Source organism: Aplidium turbinatum, chromosome 10 (assembly GCF_918807975.1).
Source record: "Aplidium turbinatum chromosome 10, kaAplTurb1.1, whole genome shotgun sequence".
Classification (NCBI taxonomy): Eukaryota; Metazoa; Chordata; class Ascidiacea; order Aplousobranchia; family Polyclinidae; genus Aplidium; species Aplidium turbinatum.
Genome location: NC_137481.1, coordinates 4,965,774 through 4,982,843, shown reverse-complemented (window position 1 = coordinate 4,982,843; position 17,070 = coordinate 4,965,774). Strand labels below are relative to the sequence as shown.

Sequence of the window (17,070 nt, the reverse complement as noted above, 5' to 3'; positions counted from 1 at the left end):
TCCACATTTTTTTATATTACGTCTTACTTGCATCATCATTATCATCATACTTTTAACATTCAATTACATTTACAAAGAACGATTTTTTCTGGCTGGATGACGTTTTATTTCTTGACCTCTGCCCTCATGCTACGTTTGTGATTTCAAAGAATTTAGAAAGATGAATATCGGTACAGTTTGTAAATTATGTTTTGTATTTCCGGCTCCTGGTGTAGCAGGGATCTCTTTATTGCGACACTTTAACTTGTTTTATTAGTTTTGACCTTGACCAAAAGTTTACACAGCGTCGTATACACGAGCTTGACATTTTAGAAGCCTAAAATAGAGCGGAAATGAGGTCATATTCATTGTATTACATTGCTGCAGGCTGTCTTGTTTCAACAATCAACTGACTTGTTCTTGCCACCACTGTCATTACAAAATCAAGATTCTCGTTTTTGAAAACTTAGAACGACAATGATTGAGAACTGAATTACGCAAACACTTGCAACTGGAGTGAAAGTGATGGCAGTGGTGATAAAAAAAGAAGCAAGGTTTATTGTCATTAAATTGTTTTACTTTTTTATAACTCGTTCTGTGTGAACTTTTCTCGTAAATCATTTTGACACGCGCAGAAATATTTATGCGAAGTATATTTATTACGTATTATTGTTAGTTCAGGCCAAATTTAAATACAATATTGCCACTTTTTAAGATTACTTCCTTTAAGAACTTTTATGCCTTTATACATACCATAGCGCCTTTCCATTGATAAAATTCACTCAATATTTTCAATAGGTTTTTCCCAGACAGCGAATCAGTAGTTGTTTACATTCATACAAAGATACGTTGAATCAATGTAAAAAGATGTTTGATCTGCTGGCTGGGTTAGTTCGACTTTCATAAAAAAGCGTCTGGCTGTGCTTTGGCATGACACTTGGTGTCTTGCTAAAATGGAGGTCTGTTAAATCGCATCTGTAACTGTACAAACTATATATATATATATTTTTTTTTTTTTTCGCTATTACAGTACATGTCTTTCTCTTGTTGCGCATGAGGAGGCAGCAATCACACTACTCCATCCATGCACTGCATCAGCTATTCTACAGAGTTGCTATGAAGAGTTGTAAGATTTTCAGTTCCATCTTATCCTGTATATCTCATCCACCTTATATTGCATGTGATTTCATATTGCATATTGCGTGCCATCCTAATGCCACCAGTTGTCATTGCATGTCATACCACACGTCATCCACATTATTGCATGTCATTAGTGGGTTGTCAGTGGGGACAACAAATATTACTTTAAACTTTCCACATTTCACAATGACGATCGTACGGCTGTACAGTGTACACCCCTAGCTACATTTTATACTTAGATCAGTTGGGTAGCGCGTGTTGGTGAAATATTGTTTCCTGCTCTTTGTGTCTGTTGTTGCATGTATACGCCTATCTCTTGTTTTTGCAAAGCTTGCAAACTGCACAATCTATGATAGTTATCTCACACAATGCAACCTCCGTTTTTCCTCTCGAAATGTTTAGTTTATGCATATAGAAAGTTTATTTTTTGTTGATCACATACAAGGACCATAATAAGGCAAATCGCATCTACTGTTGAGAAAATATATTGATCTGTGATTGATTTAACCAAACAACTTTCCTTTTTTGGATGTAAAATGCACAGACGTATATTGTAGACTTGACTGGTTGATTAATTACATGTTTATTCCGGCACTGAGAAAGACTTTTTACAAGTTTAATTCTGGATTAATTTAATGGCATTAATAAGCTTTCAGGTATTGTTTAGAAGATATTCGTTGGTCCTTATTCTGATTACATATTTGTTTGGGATAAAAATCATAGACTCTGACCACACCACCAAGGTTATCAGACAGGAATTTTTATTTGATGTTAAACTGGGAGTTTTTCTGCTAACTCCATCTCCTAAGCACGCACAAAAATCGCTTAATCTTGCCTCTTTTTCATGTAAGTACCACATAATGTGCTTATTGCCACCCAACCGCAGTATTGAACCCACCAGTGTTTGTATTAAATGCAGTAATCGAATCGTGGATTTCCAAGGTCAACTGAGTAAGCGTCTAAATCCGATCACTGAAGTTCGAAAACAAATTTTCTCTTAAAGAAAAAGTTTTGGTTAGTTAGTTATATTGCTTCAACAACTAAACTAATTCGTTGAATAGCCTAAACTTTTGTTAATTGATGGTAGATTTGACTTTAACGCTATGCAGCTGACCAGGTTTATTTGAAGTCAACTTTTACGATGTTAGGGTGAAGTTTTAATGTGTGTTGCTCTCACCAGGTTGCAAATTGGCCTCTACCGAATGATGTGGCAATCTCCGTGCTTGCCAAGCAATAAAAATGCGAATTTTTTGTTTGAAGTTTCGTTGAACTCCGGTTCGTTTTGTTTCTGTGACTTTGGACTGTAGCCTACGGTAAGGCTTGCGTAGTGAAAAAAATTACAGCTAGGTATTGGTAGGGTTAAATTTTGAAACACATTTCAAACCTTGCAAATAAAGTATCGCTTGGCTCAGCCGATCTCAAAACATTTTTGGTTGCTTTTATATTTATTTTTTATAAAAGTGAAAACACAATATTTTACAATAAATACATTATTTTACATTTTAGGTTAAATTTACTTTTACTTGAGTGTCATATGCTCAATACATCAAAGTTGTCTGACCTCAAGCCCATGTTGCAAAGAGGCACACCTGTAGTAGGTCACGAACCAACTTCAAACTATATTACTCAAAATGTTTTACTACTTGCAAAACATATGAGGGTAATGAGCTGTAAATCTCGGTGAGTGTGATCTTACTGTGGATAAACTTTGGCAAAATATAGGCTTTATACTTTCGACTCGCAATCAAGCCAAGTGAACACTGCTTCCAAACACCTTTTAAAAAGCGAGCGCAATTCTAAACAATAGTTTTCTAAAGATACAACTGCACATAAGTCTAGCAAAGAAAAAAATAAATGTATTTAATAAAGCCAAAGCTGTTGTAACTATCTGCTTTAATTAAGGACTTCTTAATTTGAAGAAATTTAATGAATCAGACTTAGTAGGTTTGACATCAGGATTGCAAACTCAGATTTCTACCTTGTGAACTGTTTCCATCATGTAGATTTATCAAACACTTCATTTGTTCTGTATCAATGCATCGTAATTTTATAAAGACCTAACCTGCGAGCTTATTGAAGGTCGGACAAAGATTGCTCTTTATCTTTTATTTGTTGTTTAATCTTCTTATTACTTATGTTGCTGTCTCGGTTTGTTGTCATTCGATTGATTGCAAAAGTCAATTACACTACCTGGGGTCATCAGTATAGGAGGTTGACTTGAGCTGCTGTTGTTTAATTGGTCCACAATGCTCATCAATGGGCTATGTGACTATATTTCATAGAGCAAGTTTAAAAAAAAGTATCAACATCTGCTATATTTTTATAAGGGAGGGTGTTTATTCTTCTTTCTTTGTCACACGGCAGTAGCTGAGAGCATCACGCAAGCTTTTGCTCTATCGTTGAACTCAGCCAAATTCTGTGCAGAGCACCTTGCTTTTTGACCATTGCCTTGTTGCAATGTTGCATAGTTTAACGTAAATCCAACCATCAATCAAGACTCAAGACTGGAAGAGAATTTTAAAAAGTTTATTCGGCTTGCGTGACTTTCACATTTTCTTTTTACTTAAATTTGTGGAAACGTAATTAGAAACATTGGAGGCACCCATCACAAATTCAAATATAATTTCCATTGGGACAAAAAATACAGTAGGCTATTATTATCAACAATACGAGAAAAGTGCTCAATGCCAAGCAAAATAGCCAAGCAAAGCAAGGGATTTTTTAAAAGGTTCCTATTCATATAAGTTAGAAAATAATTGAAAAGATTTTTATATGAACACAAACCTTCCGATCCCCAAAATAAAGGTGAAACAGGCAGTTGAAGTGTTCAGTAATATGTGATATAAGGTAATTATCGAAGCATTATATTGATATTTACGGCACCTACAGCAATTCAAACTCCTATTTAACCCATTTACGGCCGGTGTCCTTTTAAAAGGACATCGTTTTGAATGCATCAGTATCGCATCATCTTATTTTGATTGAATCATTTTGGACTTGCTAGTAGTTATTTAGGGTCTATTTTGGAAGGTGTTGATAAATATTTGCGAACAACGTACTTTTTCTGAATTTTGTGAAAGTTTGAAAATTGTTGAAAAATGAGAAGAGCCGGATGAAGTGAAGTGAGGAGGAACATGCATGTTTTACTGCCTATTGGTAACAGATATGAATTATGTTTCTTCATAGTTTGACACTTTGTAATACTGTGCTTCCTACTACACTCTAATTTGTGTAAGGTTTTGCTTCTTTTATTTGTTTATTTTGCTTTATATTTATTGTTGCCTTTTAAAAGGACACCGGCCACATGGCCACATTTTTTTGCTTGTTTGTAACACTGTCAAAGAATATTGAACATCGTGTAAAAGCAGCACATTGCGCCTATAGAAGACTTAACCATCGTGTTTTCAACAACCATGCTATATCTATCCGCACAAAATTATGGTCCTCCGGGCAGTCGTTCTATCCACTTTTCTCTATGCTTGTGAAACCTGGACATAATACCGCCGTGACATCAAACGTCTTGAACATTTTCAGCAGAGGAAAGAAACTGGGTCAAATGCTAGGCACTCGTTGGGACGATTGTCTCACCAAAGATGCACGCCTTGATCGCGCTAGGTTGCCCAGTTCAGAAGCCACCATATTGCAACACTGCCTTCGCTGGACAGGACATGTCATGAGAAGGACAACGAGGAGGGACAACTAGAGACAGGAAACCTCCCCCAGAAGACCAAAAATGAGATACAAAGATCAGCTGAAAGTTTCCCTCAACCATGCAAACATTGATCTGGATTTATGGGAAAACTTTGCTAGTGACAGATTACTCTGGAGAAAAAGATCTAAGAAAGGCACGGAAGTTTAAAAAAAAAGGATACAAAAAGCCCAAGAAAAACGAACACTAGAAAAGCTAAAACTACCACGTCCCTCCCTCCATGCAATCCATACCCCCCCATACAATATGATTTTGCCTACGTCTTTTCCATCATAGATTGCCCTCCAAAGCCATATATGACATCACCATCCAAAGCCAAATTCGATTTGATGACGAAACCAATGCTCGGTCACGAGCTGGAGCCGACGACTGTCAGCAGCGTATCGCTATGGTTTGTGCCGCCCGCGGCGGACCATGATTTTGCACCCCTGAACGCGTGAAGTAGGAACCAGCAAATAGAATTCGAGGCAAATCCGTTTCAAAAAATATTTTTACTATGCTTTTTCGTTTAGGTTTAAAAATATTCTGCCTCTACAAGCTTCCTACCGGGGGGGGGGGGCTGCCTAATAGGGGGGGCACCCTCCCACTAGCTACGCCGATGATTATCGTGAATATAATATGTTCATACAATAACTTTGAAACGTCCTTCAAGAAAGATCTGAAAAATTTCTACCGAAACAAACACCTTCTTATGTTAAGGTATCGCGAGATTTACATTTGACCATGTGGCCGGTGTCCTTTTAAAAAGCAAACAAAAAAATGCATCAAAAAAGCAAAAATCGTTAAATTTTTTTAAACTAATTCAAAAGTTATGGCAATACAACTTTGTGGCTGAGATATTTCCTAAAAAGAGCAATGGGAACTTGTGGTGGCTTTTAATGGGTTAAGATATTGCTTTCAACCGTGTCTGTGGCTCCACTTTGCAATTTTAATAAACAGAAAGTCATCCATCAAACACGCTTATTGGATCTACCACAACAATGAAAGTTAGACGAGCAAGTGAAATATAATTCAATCACTTCAATGGAGTAATCATCTATTTTCCCATAAGCAGATCTACGAAAGATTATTTTCGGTGCCCTCCAGGCTAAAAGACAAATGGCTGAACGATGAAGGTTGATGATTGGATTGGCAAAATATTTCAGTCTAAGTGTCGATAGGTTGCAACTTAAAAGCAAAAATAATTTTATATCAAAAGGCTTTTTTGTGTTTTTTTGTTGTTAAAATAAAATTTGAGGTAAAGAATCTTCCTCAAAATTACTGCAAAGCTGATTCGACAATTCACCGAATATTGCAGCCAGTAGGCCGAAATTTCATGTTTTTAGCCTACCTGTCCTACAGCCTACAAGAAGTAAGTGGTAAAAATGATGAAATAATGAAACATTTTATATTTATTTAAACGTAATCAAACGTTTAATAATGATTGAAGTTTAGTTATCACAACATTTTGATCTCTCTTATCATCTCGAAGAAATATAAAGCTCACTTTAATTAACTTTTTCTTGATGTTATTTTTTGGAAAAACAAAATACCCACCTTTTGTAGAGAAAATTACATCAGCTTCTTGTTATTATTATGACACCATGACAATCCATGTAGCCTGGGTAGTGTATATAGTATACAATACACTATACAGGTTGTTATGCTTTATATACCAATATGGTGTAGGCTCGTCACTCAAATGTCGCATGGGCGTCTTGTTATTGGTTGTTTTTGACAAATTTGGTGTAGGTGGTTTTGTGTGTTTATTAAACAGTGGAGAATGCAATGCTGTTGACATGCAATGGATTATAAAGCAGAGTTAAACTGACAGTAATAATAAGAGATTGTCCGATTTATTTCTTAGCTGAAGTGATATTGAGTTATGAATGATTATGAGTTTTCTAGGTCCTGTATTTTGGCAATAAAATTCATGCTTGCCTCTGGTTTTGTAGACACTAGCACGCTTTAACAAAGTAGACTAATATCGGGTTTTTAAATTTCTCATGTTTTTAAAATATAGTTAAATGACTGAAATGTATTTTAATACAAAAAGGTAAATTAAAAATCATGCTTCTTAGATGCTGACATGGTTCTAACTATGGTGGAAGTTCAACTGGAAAGAACATAGTTTAAAATAGGCTTAATCCATTTCATTAGACTCTGTTGGCTATACAAGACAACGTGTTAGCCTGTGAGTTCATTCAAATAAGTCTTTATTGTGGTTTTGATCTTATGTAGCCTAGTTTACATAGCCTACTCTATGTTTTGAGTACAACAGTGTAAAGCTATTTTTTAAATCTTGTTATCGGCGGTTACTTTTGAAACAAGCAAAGTGCACTTTGGAAAACAGCATCGCATCGGGGTGTTTAGCGCACTACCAAAATTGACTGTTTAAAGATAATAATAATATTAATTTATTTTACACCGGTTAGGTGCAAAATAGCGACAACAAAAAGTTTCCTAAATTGGCGATTTTCAGCCAACTGTCGCAGTTCTTCCAGGCTGTGCTCTGTAAAGGATCGAACGCTTCGCATGAAAGTTTGTGCTGGTCTTCCTTAGTTTCGTTTGCCAAACATCATCATGAACATCAGCAATATTGTTGTTTACTATCTGCATGTGTATGGTATAAATACCTGAACAGTCTACCAAGATGAAGTTCAAGCAGACACCGAGCTTCTTTTTTCAAGGTAGCCTAGTATTTAAACTGTTTGATAACAAAAAATTTCTGGTAATTCTGTTATATTGATAAAGATGGAGAATGTGCATTTAGCTTCAAATTGATAAACTTTCTAATACTGTTTGATAAATCATGAGAAAAAATACCAGAAAAATGCCATAACACTTGTCTTGGAAAATTCGAGAATCTTTTTAAATCCAGCGCCTCCTTTCGAAATTCCAACGGTAGGCTACTTCGTGATACGTCATATCATGAAAACGTTGTCTTAAATTTAAGGCAGATTTTTCAAAGGGATTTTTTTTTTGTTATTGTTTAAGCAGGGCTATAGTTTTTTAACATATGCAATAAAAGGGAAGAAATCGTAGTCATGTACTGTTTATTTTGTTGAGATATTGCTGTATTTGCAAATATAAAATGTCAGCGTTAAGCAAAACGCAGAAAGCCAAACACGAATACAACTAAAAAGATGTAAGCTACATTAAAGATCAATTGGTCAAGTAGACACTTGCGTTTCGGAAATACGACAAAAGGTGAGCTAACTTTTATTAGGTACATCATAAGACTTCGAAGCAAGCAACTTTGGCAAGAGTAGCGTCTAAAATGTTATAAAACGGTAAAAAGAAATATGTACCTGATTCTCAGAAACTAGTCTCTTTGAAACAGACAATATCGTAGCCTTAATACCTGTTCAAAACTTAAGTAAGGTAATCGTTTGCTTGAGGCTTCACGCTGTACAAAAAACACTTTTTACCAATAAAAAATATTCAAACATTTCACCACCAAGTAAAATATAGCAGAAGTAAGTTGTGGCAACAATATTGTAGGTTGATATCGCCAACCCAGTTCTTACTTCGTAAACTGCGATAATTCTAAAATTTATTGTGCTAAAACAATTGCGAGTGTAAAACGGTTTTAAAATTTAAAAAAAAGACTGAATGTTTTTCAGTTTAATTATCATTAAAATATCTTTTTAAGCGCTCGGAGATGTTTTGTGTTGTAACAAAGTTAAAGCTTAACAAATATTTAAAAAAATGGAAACACGTGCCATGCAACAGCAACGAAATAAATATGCATTTATACAAAACCTTGTGGTCACTTATTACAAGAAATAAAATGCACAAAAAAATGTTGAAGAACTAAAAAGCCAGTAATTGGTGTTTTGATTAAGCCAACTTCTTGAAGTTATTCCAGTTTATACGCATCTTATACGTTTGTATTTTGGGTTTTGGTCGAGTTTTCAAAAGAACAGTCCTTTCCTTTGGTACGGATTGCTGGAATACGAAGTGGGGAAACACCGTAGAGGAAACCCTGGTAGTTTCTTCAGGTGGAGAGATGGGAAGTTTAGCGTTTTCCTTGATGCGGTTATACAAGCACCCACCCTCTTGAGGAGGATGCAACTCATTAGGAATGTAATCTCGCGGAGTTTGGATCTTCTTTTGTGCTTTTGGTTGTCGTGGCAACGTGTATCTTTCCTTTGATTTTGTAATAAGCTCACAGTCTCCCTTCCCGCTGGAGGGGACACACGCTGATGTGGAGATGGGGAACTCATCTAGCTTGTGCTGGCATTCATCGGCTTGAATCTGAAGAAAATTGAAATGTGTCAATCATCTTTTGGTTGATATTTTACTCTTTTAATTTCATGCAAGATCTTCTATTTGTTTTTGGATTTTCGTGAGTTTCTGACGTTCTAGTTTAATAAAAAACAAAAAAAACATAACTTTTAAACTGCTGTAAAACATGCAAATCAAATATTTTGACTTACAGCGCTGTAATCGTAGGGTTCCTTTATGGTACAATGCTCACATCCGTACATATATGCTCTGTTGTGGATGTGGGATTCGATTGCCTTCAGTTGCTTCCAGGAAAATGTAGATTTTGATTCTCTAAAATCACATTTGGTGGAGAGCAAACCTCCAAATTCTGGCCTTCCTGCAACCAAAATGCCATTGGTTTATTATTTGACAAATTTGAGCTTTAAATGAAAAATAGATGATGGGGCAGATACGCTCGCCCTATCTTAAACTACTGTAAATAATGCTTAGAAAAAATGGTTTTGTTGCCAGTTAACTAAAGAAAAATGATGACTGTAATTTACAATACAACAAAAGCGCGAATTTCTTTATACTGGAACCGTCGCTTGCTGTTTCTGCCTGACGCATTTAGCAAAAGATCAAAGCTAAAATATGATTGTTGAAAGCGTATATTTCGTTGTTATCTTATTGAGAGTTAACTTCAAAATAGCTACCAACAGACAAATGATGCTATCATTTGTGCATCAACTAATCTTATGAATGACAGAAGAAGCATACGGACGTCACTGCGGGGAATTATATTCTTTGAATAAGATTTGACATTCTGCCAGGGTGTAGCATATCGCACTAATGCCGGAAAAAAGTGTAAAGTGTCAAAAAAGAATATTTATTTAAAGCGATTTGAAGCAAGATTAGCCGCCAGTGAGTGTGTTTCTAAAATTACGATTGCTTGATAGAATGATAGAAGGTTGACACATGGTGGCAACGCTTTGTGCAATGCAAGCAAAGATTTTATCACTAAAGTTATTTGGAAACTCCATTGCCACGAATGACCTGCAAGTGTAATTTGCGAAATTCTTGTATGTACTGTACAAAAACAAGTTGAGCCTTTTTCACTGCACAGCGAAAGATTTATCTCATTTTTAAAACAAACTGTCGTTCAGCCATTTTGTATTAGGTTTATAAAGTTGCTTAGAGTTAAAAAATGTATTTGTCTACTGTCGCTGTAAATTATAATTATTAAACGTACTTCAGTACAGAAGTGGGTATTCTCACAAAGAAGAATTTCACTTCAAGTATTGTGTAACTTAAAACCATAGAAATGTTTTAAATGCGGCGCTAAAACGATTTTGAACTTAGGTAAAATTGAAACAAGAGGCGATGTACCAGCAAACATCTATAGGATTGGCCCATAATACAAGAGAAAGATCCACAGAGGATACAAACTGATATGAATAAATCAACAAGTGAATAAAAAAATATCAGTAACCTCTCAAGTATATACTGTACCTGAGAGGCTACTGATATTTTTTCTTTACTTATATAAAACTGTTGTATATATTTTGAGTTCACCTGAAATTATGAAGTCGTCTTCCCAGTACTCCCTTTGGCAGTCTTTGTCTAAAGGCGAGTAGAGATAAATGGAAGAGCCTTCCACAAAATCTTCATACTTGCCTTTGTAAACCTGTGCAGTAAAACATAATGAATATAATCAACGGATTTAACGTTTTATTGCTGTTCATTCTGGGTTCCTTTTAAAACAAAAAATTAAAAAACATCTTTGCTTGATTGTGTGATCTGAGAAGATGAAAATGCGGTTTCAGCCGGTCTAGGTTGTATTGCGTTGACGAGTGGTCAAATTTGTCATAAAGTTGGATTAAAGTTTTTTGACGCGATTGCGCGAGTAAATTTCTTTAATCTTTTGGCTTTGAATGCCATGAATGTTTATATCTTCAACACAAACGTTTTGTAAATAAAGAGAATGTTCGAAATCTCAAAGAACTGTTTGTTTAAAAGAATTCACTTCTTATAAAAAAAAAAAAAAAACTTGGCGTTTTGTCTTAGCATGTTGTGATGCTAAACCGTATAGATATATTTTTGATCACTCAATCAAAGTCAAACCACATTTCCTGTCGTCTGAAAAGTGCGAATTCGAGCCATTTATTTCTCAAGTAACATTATGCTTGCGATTTTCTGCTATTGGAATCTGATTTCATTGCGATCGTTGAAGTAGATTACAATTTTTCCAAATAATTAAAGTAACTTTATCGTTTAACCGGAGGTCTACAAACGACTAAAGGGTCGGTGAAAAAAATTATTTATAAGAAATTTGTAAACTTACATTTTAAGCAATAAACTCCTTAGCCCACTATACCTTTCTATTTTACGTGCATGCTCAACGTAATTCTAAATGAACATTGAAAGCAAATGTTTGTACAAAAGAGAAAAAAGATGTTTAACTGACTACTTTATAACCTATTTTTGTAAATCTGCGACATTTTGTTATGTTGGATGAATGATTCTCCCAACTTATTTTTATATTTGGACGCTATGGGTTCGGGTAGCTTAATTTAGCAAAGGATTTGCGAATTACTTTTAGACTTTTAGGGCAGGCAGGCTTCATAATGTTTCGAAAAACGTCCATGAATACAAAGAAGTTGAGGGGCCACTGTGTTAAGGTGTGGCCGAAACACGTTTGACTTGCGGCTTTTTGCACAGGCACGGAGAGACACATTGTGCCGGGTAGCTACTGTGCCTTTTAAGGTCATGTATCTACACATCATTTTTTGCCGACAGCGTCGAGCAAATTTTCGAGTATATTACATCTATAAAATAGATTCTAAAATTTAGAACGGTTGTAAAAGATCTAGTTCAATTAATTTGTAGCTGTTACCATAAATGCAATTTTTGTTTGCGAGCAAACCTGAAAGTTAAAACAAGTCTTTTTTAAACCAAGTCATGTTTTCTTCTAATTCACTCACCTTCAGAATGGTTAGTTCAGCGGTGACGTTGTTCCTTTGGTTTCCATTGTTCACATGTGTTTTTACGTTTGCTTTTGTGACCCGAACAATTCCGACTATGATGTAAAAGAAGCATTTTCTAAACATGCTGTACTTGAGAACCCCTCACAACATAACTTTGGTACAAAAAATGACCTGTTACCCAATGACCAATAAAACGTAAGTGTCACCGGGATTTAAAATTCTTTTAATTCAACAACAACAACAACAACAACAAAAAAACAACAAAGAAAAAATATATTCTCTCAAAGTCTTTTCAAATAGAACTTTTATTGTGTATTTAGGGTTTCTGAGAAACCTGCGTAAAAAATTAAAATGTTTGTTTCACACACAACTATCGGTTTAAATAATCTATTTGGGCTAATACTTTGATATTAATTGTAGTGCAATCGTTCCAGCATTATTTGATGTTATATCAGATGAATCCAGAAATGCACTCACCAAATTCTGAATGACAGAATATATCTTGCGGGTGCGTGTGAGGACACATCTTACATTCTGAAATTGTCTCCTGTCTTGATTCTCCAAATAGAAGCGATATTGTGATAATCAAAATGATTCCCTTCATTTTCAGTTCTTAATGTTTTTTACAGGAAATACATTCACAATTAGCAAATTCTAAAACGGTGAAAAGATATCGTAAAATCAAAACCTGTGTTGCTTAATTTTAAGTCTAAAATTAAGCTGTGAATATACTTTTATATTTGCGGCAAGTTTACCAGCTATCTGGACTCTAGAGTATGCCATCTATTGTATGAACTCTACAATATATTGATTCATATAATTATAATTTCTAGTTTAGAAATTAGACAAAGTTTTTATACCACAACACTTTGAAGGAAGCTGCGTGTTTAAACAAATGACTAGTTCTTGCAAATAACTTGAGATTCTTATGTTGTTCGCTTGCCCAGTGACACCGCATATGTTGCTTCAGGGGCTCGTATCTTTTTATATAACGAGGAGTCATTTTTACAGCTCTCGTTGTAGCAGCAAGTTTAGTTTTAGAAGTGTTTTGTTTCATTAAGAAAATAGAACTTGAAAAATACAAAAAAGTTTTCATGCAAAAAGTAAAATCAACAGAATAAATAATTCGAATTCTTTTTCTTGGTAGCCTACAGTACAATCGTTATGGTATTTAACTGCAAAGTATAAATGTTTTATTTCGCCTACTCGAGCGAAACTTAAGAATTAATTAAAGTATGCCTTCCTGTGTCACCTCTCACCTAAACTTTTGTTATGAACGCATGCCGACTGTGTTGTTTCACTAAGCAAGTTCCACTTGTGTTAGTCCATCCTACTCCGGTGTTCCACTACACATCACTAGGTATGCGTTTCACTACTATAGTTACTTTAGAAATACATCAATTCATAAAAACAGAACATACTGTCAAAAAAAGAAATTTTAGCATTTAACAAAATCCTCAATTTTGCAACAATTCAATGTATTATTTAGAATGCAAATTTCATAAATTGTTCTGGTGGGTCTATGCTGATACAGAAACATGGACTTCACTTTTATGCTCAAAAGGTTCTTCTTTGTCGTGTAAGCTTCTGGGGCCGAGAGTCTATCCCTAGACACCAAGTTTATCTGGCCCAGATCTGGTAAAGATCTGGTCAGATCCGCACACGATCCTGCAAAGATCTGGACCAGATCTAGTGGCTGTCTGGGCCCTTTTACCGCCTCAGATCATGACGCAGAAGGTTAAATCGAACTTTCAATCTAATGGAAATTGCGGACGTCTTGGCACGTGGCCGAGTAGTTAAAAATGACATGCTGGGTATCGTTGTACAATCTCGACGGAGGTTCGATTCCCACTCAAGTCAAGAACATCCACAGTTTAAGTTTAGTTGACAATTTGATTCCGCTTAAGACAACATAGATGAGCACCACTGATGTTACCAAACAAGGGTGAAATTCGAGTATTAGAACTTCCATTTTCTTTCGGTGGTGGCCTTAATGACCTACAAATCCTCAGATGTCTATAATATAAACCTGCCACAAGAGACGGATGTTGGTGAATGTTACTACTTGCAGTGCCGGTCTTAGGGTTTTTCGGGCCCTGTGCGGAATATGCTTTTGCGGGCCCCAATGACAATAATCCAATTCAGTGGCGTAGCTAGGTACTTTGAAAGGGGAGGGGCGGCAGTGGTGGCGTGATCGCCAAAGACGACAACCAGCGGCGGGGGGTCTGGGGGGCCTCCCCCAGAAAATTTTGAAAATTACTTTGAATTTGGGACATTCTGAGAGCATGTTCAACAAAAATTTAGGTATGAATATTACTGTGAAATGGTGCTGTCCGGTGGCATAGCAAAAGGATAAGATCATGCTTTCTTTGGCATTTTTCGGAAATAAAGCTATGTCTCTACAGTATGTTGAGTCTGGATGCAACCTATTTCGTCCCCTGAAATCGTGTAACAAAATTAAATTTCGACTTATTTCGTTCCCTGAAAAGATCGAGAAATTTTGAAATGTTTGCGGCAACTCCGATCAGCGATTTCGGCTATGTCGTTTTATTTTCTCGATCTTTTCAGGGTACGAAATATTCAGACGACGAAATAGGTTGAATTCGTTGAGTCTCTATGTTTTCTTGTTGCGAATTCCTTTGCTGAATTCACTTGTTGAATTTTTCCTTTGAAAATGACAAAATTACTGCATTTTCTGAGTAAATTGCGGGCCCCCTAATTTGCGGGCCCTGTGCGATCGCACGGTTTGCACATCCCAAAGACCAGCACTGCTACTTGTGCTTATTGTGGAAGCACTGATTCTACAGCACAACTATCAGACAATTCAGAGTGTGATTTTGATTTCAGTTCAATTGCTTTGTTCTTTTTTAACCGCGACTACAAAGTCTCTAAAATTATACAACGCCGCTAAATTTTCATCTAAATGCAACAACAGTCAAAAGGAAACAAAAACATTTCATCTTCAGAAACGACCATAACAACAACAATCTATGATAAACAATTTTCGTAGCAAGCAATAGACTAATATCAAGGCATACATTGTGTAACGCTTTTTACTGTGCAGATTGAAGCAGTTCGTGCGCATTTTAGTTGGCGTAGGATCGTTAAAGTTCCAAATATAGTTGCATCTAATGTCACAAAAAGTTCTTGTTGGACCCTACATTCCAATGTTCGCTATAATACTGTTACGACATAAACAGAATAGCATCACAGTAACGTAGCCTATTAGCTGTAAGCGCTATTTGAAACGAAGCAAAGGAAGTTAGAGATTTCATGTTTTTATATTATTTAGAAATTTAATAGCGCTAAAACCTATTAGGTTTAAAACGATGTAGTGAGATTATAAAAGGATCAGATAAGGATGAAACAAAACCCTTTTGATAAAAGTTCTACGAAATTATTCCCCTAAAGCCATAAATTAAATACAGTCACTAACGTGCACGCTTGAAAATCTTTTAGCTATCTATCGAGAGCTATCTTATGCCACGTTTCTTGACCACCTCAAATTCCTGAGAAATTATTGCTAAATCTATTCAAACACACATATAACTAAAACTTGTTAAACAAGTTAAGAGAAACACACGTTTGCCAGTTCAGCAATTTTTGAAATCCACAAAATGTTAAATATTTTCGCGAGCTTCTTGCTTGTCAACATCTGCATAGCCCATTAGTAAAGTCATTTCCGTGGACCACTTTTCTATCCTTTCTTTCCTGCTAGCTACATTAGCAGCGTTGAAGTATAATTTATTCTAAGATAAAAACAAGTAGACGAAACAGATTAACGCTTCAAGGCTTCAATTTTAATCAATCACAGCTCTGGTAAGAGTCCTGGTACAGCACTTGAAAGGTCGCCTGGTCGACACTGCTCTGTAGAGCATGGGGCTGTGTCTTGACAGGGCACCCACAGGCATGCCTGAAGGTGGACACGAAGATGGGCTGCCTTGCCTTCCCGTCCACTTAATCTATATCTTCAACTACCAGGCGTTAGCTTAGACAACTTTTTAAAGACTTCACTCGTCATAACAAACTGTAACAATAACAAGAATTTGCAAAATATCTTCAACCACTCCAATCTCCGCCTATCAAGTTCAAAGTCAGCATCATTGATGTAATGGTGACAATAATGGTTATTGTTTAAGAGTTTCGAAGCTGCAAATTTATTTTATTCTGACGTTAGCTCCCAAGGAGAGTCAGAGGAAAACCTGCAGCTTCGAGCTATGTGCAACCTTCTAATCGGTTGTTGTTCTTGTTCACAGCCTTGTGCTGACTATGAGGTAGATTGCTTCTCCTGCATAGTAATTGCGGGTGGGATGAAGCTTTTTATTCGTTGACACCCATTGTGCAGTATCATCATTTTTGTATTTGTCTCAAGCACCAAGAAACATTGAAGCAAATTGTAAAGGCTTTTCTGTGGACCACTTTTCTAACCTTTCTTTTCTGCTAGCTACATTAGCAGCGTTGAAGTATAATTTATTCTAAGATAAAAACAAGTAGACGAAACAGATTAATGCTTCAAAGCAATGTTTCCTCCAAAAGACAGCTCAAAGTTTCCGCAATAACAATAAGTTATATATTCAGCAACTTTTATCATACAAAGTTGGATGTTAGCAAACACAAGACTGGATTATTGATGCATAACGCCCGACTTGCCAACTTCTGCTCGTGGAAGATACCCCTCTTCAGTAAAGGATAAAATTAATGCGAAAAGTTTTATTGTTCCGATAACTAACGAACATATTGTTCCAGAGGCTCATTTCCTTTAATTGTTTCTGCGCACGCGTCACCTAATTCGTTAGCGCTTTACCTGCGGGAAGGCGCCTTCGCAAAGGTAGAGCCAGTATCGTTGCAATGTTTACTTTCAATCACTTCAGTTTTTTGCTAATGCCATCCGGATGGGTGAGATCTTTTGGTGTTGATATTCTTTGGTGTTTGCAAAGAACTATTTTTAATCCTTTAAAAAGAAAAACAAATAAGAATAAAAAAGTTTTCCGTTAAAGGAAGTTTTAGAAAAGGATAGGGAGACTTACAATACAAGCTTCCTAAATTTGAAAGTTTCCTTAAGCAACT

The 17,070-nt window shown here is 35.9% G+C and overlaps 1 protein-coding gene across 1 annotated transcript; it reads right to left on the bottom strand.

The window, feature by feature from the left end:
• Nucleotides 1-7,863: 7,863 nt before the first annotated feature.
• LOC145778705 (uncharacterized) lies at nucleotides 7,864-12,652 on the bottom strand. The gene is made up of 5 exons (XM_082590259.1): nucleotides 12,481-12,652; nucleotides 12,001-12,095; nucleotides 10,592-10,703; nucleotides 9,250-9,416; nucleotides 7,864-9,067 (listed from the first exon to the last, which is right to left on the bottom strand). The coding sequence occupies exons 1-5, from the start codon at nucleotides 12,605-12,607 to the stop codon at nucleotides 8,651-8,653; spliced, it is 918 nt and encodes a 305-aa protein (XP_082446385.1). The 5' UTR covers nucleotides 12,608-12,652; the 3' UTR covers nucleotides 7,864-8,650.
• Between the last annotated feature and the right edge of the window lie 4,418 nt (nucleotides 12,653-17,070).